Source organism: Vitis vinifera, chromosome 4 (assembly GCF_030704535.1).
Source record: "Vitis vinifera cultivar Pinot Noir 40024 chromosome 4, ASM3070453v1".
Classification (NCBI taxonomy): domain Eukaryota; kingdom Viridiplantae; phylum Streptophyta; class Magnoliopsida; order Vitales; family Vitaceae; genus Vitis; species Vitis vinifera.
This window is the reverse complement of record NC_081808.1, coordinates 5,059,860-5,067,515: the sequence shown is the minus strand read 5'-3', so window position 1 is coordinate 5,067,515 and position 7,656 is coordinate 5,059,860. Positions and strand designations below refer to the sequence as shown.

The following is a 7,656-nucleotide window of genomic DNA, read 5'->3' as shown; positions in this document are numbered from 1 at the left end:
ATCTTCGTACCCTTTCATAATGACAATTTTTTTCTTTTCACACCCTTTCATAATGATATAACATAAAGATAGATAAGATAAAAGAGAAAGCATGATTAAAAAAATATATAAAAATAATTTATTGAATTAGAATCTATTCTTTATTTTTCATATTTTTTTTCTTTTTCTTCTTTCCATGGATGGAATTTTGAGGAACAAACATAGCCTAGAACTGTAAATTAAAAGCTTACTTTACTACGAAAGGATCCTTATTAACATATTTAATTCTAATTTTAGAAATAAAAATCAATATCATTAAATTTATTTATTGTTTGGTGAATCCAAAGTGATGAAGTATGACACCGGAGAAAAAATACATAGAAGAACATAATCATCTTGTCATTTCCCATGATTTCAATCCCTTTTTTGTTAAGAGGATTCATCAACCCATATTTGTCATTCATTTGGAAGTGACCCCAAAAATTTCCACATGGGTAGATGGTTACATTGCAATTATATATATGCTACACAAAATCCATTATAATAGGAAATTAAATTTGTTTCCCATGATGGCCATGAAAATTAAATTTGGAAAAAGGAAAAAAAAAAAAAAAAGATCAGAGGGGAAGGACCTTGTTCACAATTTGCTGACTCAGAGCAGCGATCTGAGAATCAAGAGCCTTGATGGTGTCCTCCTTCTGCTTCTCCAAAACGGCCAAAGCCTCTTGCAGCTCCGCTTCCACCTTCTTCCTCCCCTCCGCCAGCTTCATCTCTACTTCCGCCGCCGTCTCCTTCTTCATCTGGTTGAGGGCCGCCGATATCTCCGCCCTCACCGCCTTCATCACAGCCGCAGCCTGCTCCTCCAGCTGCTTCACTTCGCCGGAAGTGTCCTTCACGCTGTTGAGCTTTTCCTTGATAGCGGCGTTTCTTTCGTCCATGAATTTGCCGAGGGGAGAGTAGTAGATCTTGTCGAGTGCGACCATGAGGAGGAGGAACTGGGCCATCATGATGGGAAGGGTGAGGTTGAATTCGAAGAGGGCGGCCTTCTCGATCTCTTCTGCCATGGAGGGAAGTGGAGCGAGAGAGAGGGAGGTGGTGGTGGTAGCGGCGATGAGGGCGGCGGATTTGAGGGAGAGGAGTTTGGGGAGTCGGGGGAGAGAGATGTGGGGAAGGTGGAATTTGGGTCTGGGGGTGGTGGTGGTGGGAGGGAGGGAGGGGGAGGAGGTGATTAGGGTTTTGGTGGAAGCCACGATCATGTTAGCCATGGCTGTTGCTAGTTTTAGCGCTATCTCTGGAATGTACGAGTGTTGATTTTGCTTGTATTGTTTGGAGGACGGGAAAGGGAGAGAAGAGGCTATCTCATTCTATGCCACACAAATTGATGAGGTTGTGGAGCAACTGAGCAACTGTCCCACTCTTTTGTGGGTTTTTCATTCCACTAAAAAAAATAGAAGATAAAATTGGACCCTAGGTCTGGAAAGCAGCACCTAAGTTAAAATGCCTTCCATAAAGAAAAATACAGAAAATTATTACTATAACTTAAAGCATTGAGTTAGTATCCGAGGATTAATTTTTCACCGTAAAATTGTGTCTATGGATTTCATCATTTCTAGTGGTCAGTGGCCCCAAGTGGATTTCACATCATGTATTCATCTCAATTGTAGTGCTTTGTATCAAGTTGAATCCATTGTTTGTATCCAATCCTTACTTTTTTAATGTCACATTATTTGTACTTCCATTGAACAAGTTAAATTCCCTTTCAACCGTCAGGATTGTATGTTAAATAGGTATCAGTTCAATACTCAAAAATTTTCCTAATCATAGTGATTTGTAATTAATTTCCTTTATTTCACAGGTATACTGCATAATGCACCTCGTGACTCTAGCCCAAACAGAAAAACCAAACACCAGCTCAGGGTATCCCAGTAGAGCATCTAGTGGATGATTAACCGTATAGACCCAACCAAACTCTTACTCATTTACATTCATTCTGCTTTGTAAGCAAAATTTCAACAAGTAGAGAAGTTTCAATAGCATATTGTTGATTTGAAGAATGGTTGAACAAAACAAAAATCTCCAGGCAGGCAGTCTCAGAAATGTGCATTTTAATTGAACTTATCCTCTCTCCATGTATGATCTTTCCAACACAGCATCAGCACACAGCTTTCCAATTTGAAGCCGATGAAATTTAACCATTCAAATACCCTCAGTAGTGCATTTTACTTGGACCCCATTAATCCTCTCTCCATGCCATTCTTTGAGAAGGCGGATTTCTTATTGTAAATCCGTACCATCTTTCTAAAACTGCCCAACAAGCCACTGCTAAATTTTGATTTACTCGTCTTGCCTTCATATTTCCTTCTTCCTGGGCTTGTGAGTTTGGAGTATGAGAACCAACCACCCAATAACATTGACAATTTGAACTTCTCCCGTTTTCTGAAAATTTCCTTCTTCTGATTCTCTTGATTATCATCTTCTTCGCCATTGGATTCTTTCTCTTCACAGCCATCTGATCTGCAGGACGACCTTAGAATCACAAGGTTAGTCCCATTTTTTTTGGTCTACATCTTCCATAAATAAAATGAACAAGGTGCTAGATTGTGCATGGTGCAAACCCAATCGATACTATAAAATTTTAATCAACCAGGACTGAGCACATCTTTAAGGAATGTCCCAAACCAACCTATTTTGACTTTCCCAGTTTCAACCTTCAAATTAAGGGAGTTCACATTCACCAGCTTCAGTATCACCTAGGCTCTTCGACCTTCAAATTAAGAGAAATTCCATTTGAAACTGGAGGTTAGGTGCCTCAACCTCCAAACCTCTTTTAGACCAATACATTACACATTGGAGAAATAAAACCAGGATCTCCCTCTTACCTGTTGGTTAATAAGCAACGGAGACTGGAACTTCCAGTTTTGGCTGCCATATCTTCACATGATGTGTAGACAAGAAGTCACATCTTTAAGCATAGAGCCTAAGACTGCATTTCAGTGACAATCTAAGAGTCATTTGAACTTCTAGGATATCCTACCATACCGTGTTTCACTTGTGCCTCCTTCAAAGAAGGCAGTAATACCAACATATCATATACATTACAGTTTTTCAGTTGCTTTTGAGCCAGCATACTTGTCATTTACAGAATAAAAGCTACAGGATGTTACTACTAATTCAATTTCCCATGTTTTCAACAAAATGATTGGTGTGCCCCTCTTATTATTTGGTCTGTTGTTAATAAAAACTGGGCAATCTACAGGGGCACTGGATGTGGTATCAGCCCCTTTTCCCAGCACTATTTTGCCCAATTGGTGATACATGCCCTTTCCACTAAAAGATCAATTTGGTCCATGCAGCAAAGGCAAAAGGGCAGGGTGGAAAATTCTCCAGCAACAAACAACAAGGCACTCTTCACTTCTGGACTGGCCAAAAAACTGGCTATTAGTCAATCCTAATCTCTGTAGCCACTGATTGGGGATTGTGTATCTCTATGTAAAAACTATAGATAGCTAGAATAGCTCATCACAGAAAGAGAACAACTATGCAGAGAGGCTTACATTCTGGGTTGTGTCAAAGCACCACACCGCCTTTTTTGTCGCCTTTTTCTCAAGTTATAGTTGATTGATTGATGCCGGACAAAATGAAGCTGCACCTTCCACAACAAAGAAAAAACTTAGCCTAAGTGTGCACCTCTGATAATCTACATTAAACATCTTTTGAGTTTACAAAAACAAGGAGATGCATAGAAGCAGGAATGGGATACATATCTTTGAACATGTACAAGAAAACTAAGGAACAATAAGAATTTAACCTCAAATGCCCAACCATGTACCCCAAGTCAAGTGTGAATCTGTGATAATCTAAAAGTATGCTAAAGCAAAGTGCTCCTATACAAGGTAAGATGCCCTACTTGCAAGGAACTTCAAAGATTCAATTGCTAGCTACAGTTAGCTTCTTTAATCTCTATAAGGAGAATGAAGTCATTGACAATCCAATCATCTGAAAAGTCAAAGCGTCCTCAAATTTCAATCTAGAAAAAAGATTCTTCTCAATCTCCAGACATTGAAAAGAGAGCAACTACAAATTAGCCTGTTTATTCACTTTGTTTTTCACTGCAAAAAAAAGTGTCTTGACCCAGACTGCTCACTTCTACTACAAATTTGTTCATCTCCATCCATGTCCAATTCTCACCTATGTTCTTGTTTTCTAGTCAACACTAAGAATTGAACCCCAGGAACAACCCACACCTCTGGATGCCTCTTCCAGTGTGCTAGTGCAGTTTTGGCCACTGATATCCCGTTACATGGACCACAAGTCACCTAAATACCTTTTCTTAGAATTTTACTGGGACCAGACCACATCATGAGAATAATAAATCTTTAAACAAAAGTACTTATCAAAAATAAATAAATCTTTAAACAAAAGCATTTTGATATTAATGAACTCGCAGCATATGATTTCCTTTGGCAAAACCATATATGAAATTAGTAATGAAATGGGGAAGTTTGGGCCTGTTTGGGAACAATTTTTAAAACAATTATCAAAAAACAGTTTTTAAGAACAATTTTTAAAAATAGTTATCTAATGTTCTCTAGAACAAAAGTCTGTTAGGGAACTTGGAATGCTCTCAACCCCGTTTTCTACGTTTCCAAATATTTCTTAAAAATAACTTTTATACATAGTACTTTATTAAATAACTTTTATACATAATACTTTATTTTCAATCATTTTCCATATTTGTACAATTATTTTTTAAAACAGATCCCACAAAACAATTGAAAATAACTAAAAAACAATTAAAACATGTTATAAAAAAACACCTTGTTTTCAGAACAAGTTTTCAAAAATTGTTTTCTGTCGAAAAATTATCAAACGTGTTTTCAAGTCTAGAAAACAATTCCCAAATAGGCTCTTAGATTCTTAAAATGTTTGGATGATTTATAAAAATTTCTTCTATGCATGACCTCTTTAACTTTGTTAGAGGAAAATGCTCTTGTATGATATACGTACCGCAGGAATTTTCAGCCTTTTCCTTCTTAAGGCTTCTCTCACATTAGTTCACATTTCTCTAAAGAAGAACTTCTAAGGTCATATTCTTGAACAAGTGCTCAAATAGAAGAACCCTTGTTACATGTGTAAGGAAGCTTCCAATAAATCAATCTATTAATAGAAAGCCAAGATGAAATCAGTTAAGCTCAACCTCTCAACTAGTTCATTCAAGTAACAAGTCAATTTTAAGTTTGAAAGTCACTAGCAATTGAAAGAAACACAGAGGTTTGAGGAATACAAAGAGTGTGAATCACAATAGGATTGAAAATTTTATCAGTATGATGTGTGTGTGTGTATACATATATACAATAACTGGTAAGTTGACAAATACACATCCATACAGAGGCAATACAGTTTTCTCATCCGCAACATACATTTCCCAACAGTAAACCATTCTAAGAACTCTAATTCAGAAAGGAGATCAACATCCTTGTAACAAACATATCCCAAGAACAAGAAGGAAAACCCAACACAAACCTGATCACCGTCTTTGATCCCATAGTTTTTGATATACTCGGTTTCAGTTACTAGCTTCTGATCATTATAACATAAGCAGAAATGGCCCCAAACATGCAGCCTCCACAAAAAAATTCAAAAAAGAAAAGAGCAATTCAATAGAAGTACTACACAAAATTTCTCATAACAAAAACAGCAATTTATATAAATTACCATGGCCAATGCACCTGGTAGACCTACAATATACAATGTTGTGGACTGAAGAAGTAATTGATGTGCTGGCAACTACCATCTATATAGTTAGTGCATAAGATCTAAACTTTCATACACACACGCACACATATATAAGCATACAAATATGTATATGTGTGTGTACATGAGGGCGTATTTGAGTGTATGTATGTACTTTTTATGCTATGGAAAAGAAGTTTATTGGATACACACACACATATAAGCATACAAATATGTATGTGTGTGTACATGAGGACCTTTTTGTGTGTATGTATGTACATTTTGTGCACTATGGGAAAGAAGTTTGTTGGAAGCTATGCTAAGAGAAGAATCAAATATCATTTCTTTTTCATTTTTTATTTGTGTGTGTGTGTCTTTACCCCAATATGTGAGAGTAGCGGCAATGAAAATACCATGAAATCTTTCCAGGTCCCTTCTTCGGCAAATGACTAAAGGCATCCTCCACTGCCTGCTTGAGCTCTGCAACAGTTGATGTCTTTGTTACTTCAATTTCTGTAAAACCAAACACCTAAATTCAATCAATTTGATCCATTGTGTGGATATGCATGTCTGGGGATTGAGAGAGGACCTAAAGGCTTTCAGGTATAAGCATTAGGCTCGATATGGTTGCTGAGATAGGAAAAGAAAATAAACTAAAATTTTGAATCTTGAAGTTTCATGGTTTAAGATCGAGAAAACCAAATCCATTCAATTTATCCTAATAAAACTATTTCGCTTAGTTCAGCGAGGTTTTCGTTATTCCTTTTTAACCAAACACAAACAACATTAAACATAAGACCAAAATGAAAATGCAAAATAGTTCACAGTTTCCAGAAACTGGTTATTCCAAAGAGAATTTCAAAAAGCATATTTACACGCGCGCGCACGCATACACAAACCTTACCAACACCAACACGTTTTCAGCACCATTTTCTTCCCAAGTTTTCTCAGCAACCAAACAGCCATTTAGTAAAAAAAAAAAAATGGATACAAAGAGAGTTAGGTCCTAGTAATGAGAAACTTAAGAATGGAATTTTCCAATCTATTTACTTTCCCACATTTCCTCAGCAACCAAACACTCCATGAAAAAAAAAAAAGATTAAAAAAAAAAATCAAAAGCACACAGCGAAATTACGGAAACAAGAGCCATCCAATTTGAGAACAGAGAGCTTGATGGGCTGTTGAGGAAGCTTCCAATAGAAAGAAGCCTTCCGAGAAAGGCCATTGATAACGAGCAATGGCGAGAAACGCAGAGCAGCAGATCGTGAAACCTTGGGCACAATATCGTCCAGATCAATGGTAGGCATAGTAACAAGTGAAGGAGAGTATAGGAGGAGTGAAAATAAAAGGCACGGCTGGAATGGGGTAGAAGGAGAAGCAATGTGGTTCAGGGAGGAGAGGCGGGATTTATAGAAGAAGAAAAGAGAGAGGAGGAGAGAGATTCTTGAGAGAGAGGAACACGCATCGTTTTGGTGGAGTTAGGGTTAGGGTTTTGCTTTTTCAGCTTGTGTCGGAGGTTATCGTGGAGAGCAATAGAGAATCTGTGTGCTGTCTTCGAACTCCTCTGCTGTTTCGGGTGGGACGACGGTTTCTTTTTGTATCACACTGTTACCGCCTAAACCCACCGTGGGCCCGCGGCCCACACACTTCGCGCCCATCAAATCTCAATGGGCCCTTAATAATCATTTATATTATTAGTATTATATTGTTTATATTTTTACTCATAAAAACAAATTTTATAATATTATTATTATAAAATTTATAATAATAATAATACTTCTCTTATTTTGAATTAAAGAAAAGGTGAGTGTAAATATCAAATAAAAATGATCAGTAATGAAATTTCAAATCAATGAGAATTAGATGTATTTAGTCAAAACCCGAGAGAAGATCAACCAAATTAATCATATTACTATACTAAAAATACAATGTATTGTAACATGA

General features: G+C 37.0%; 2 protein-coding genes across 7 annotated transcripts; both read right to left on the bottom strand.

Moving 5' to 3' along the window:
• Positions 1-279: 279 nt before the first annotated feature.
• On the bottom strand, positions 280-1,500 carry LOC109122511 (ATP synthase subunit b', chloroplastic). The gene has a single exon (XM_019219515.2). The coding sequence runs from the start codon at positions 1,242-1,244 to the stop codon at positions 597-599; it is 648 nt and encodes a 215-aa protein (XP_019075060.1). The 5' UTR covers positions 1,245-1,500; the 3' UTR covers positions 280-596.
• Positions 1,501-1,803: 303 nt separating this feature from the next.
• LOC100250997 (uncharacterized) lies at positions 1,804-7,430 on the bottom strand. Of its 6 annotated transcripts, none has more exons than XM_019219511.2 (5): positions 6,848-7,424; positions 6,126-6,225; positions 5,503-5,602; positions 3,534-3,628; positions 1,804-2,505 (listed from the first exon to the last, which is right to left on the bottom strand). In XM_019219511.2, exons 1-5 carry the CDS (start codon positions 7,017-7,019, stop codon positions 2,199-2,201), a joined length of 774 nt encoding a protein of 257 aa, XP_019075056.1. In that variant the 5' UTR covers positions 7,020-7,424; the 3' UTR covers positions 1,804-2,198. The 6 variants fall into 6 exon arrangements, 4 of the variants coding, with proteins under 4 accessions (XP_019075056.1, XP_019075058.1, XP_019075057.1 ...); XM_019219513.2 differs by having other exon boundaries at positions 1,804-2,493; positions 6,848-7,421; XM_019219512.2 differs by having other exon boundaries at positions 3,534-3,622; positions 6,848-7,420.
• Positions 7,431-7,656: the final 226 nt, after the last annotated feature.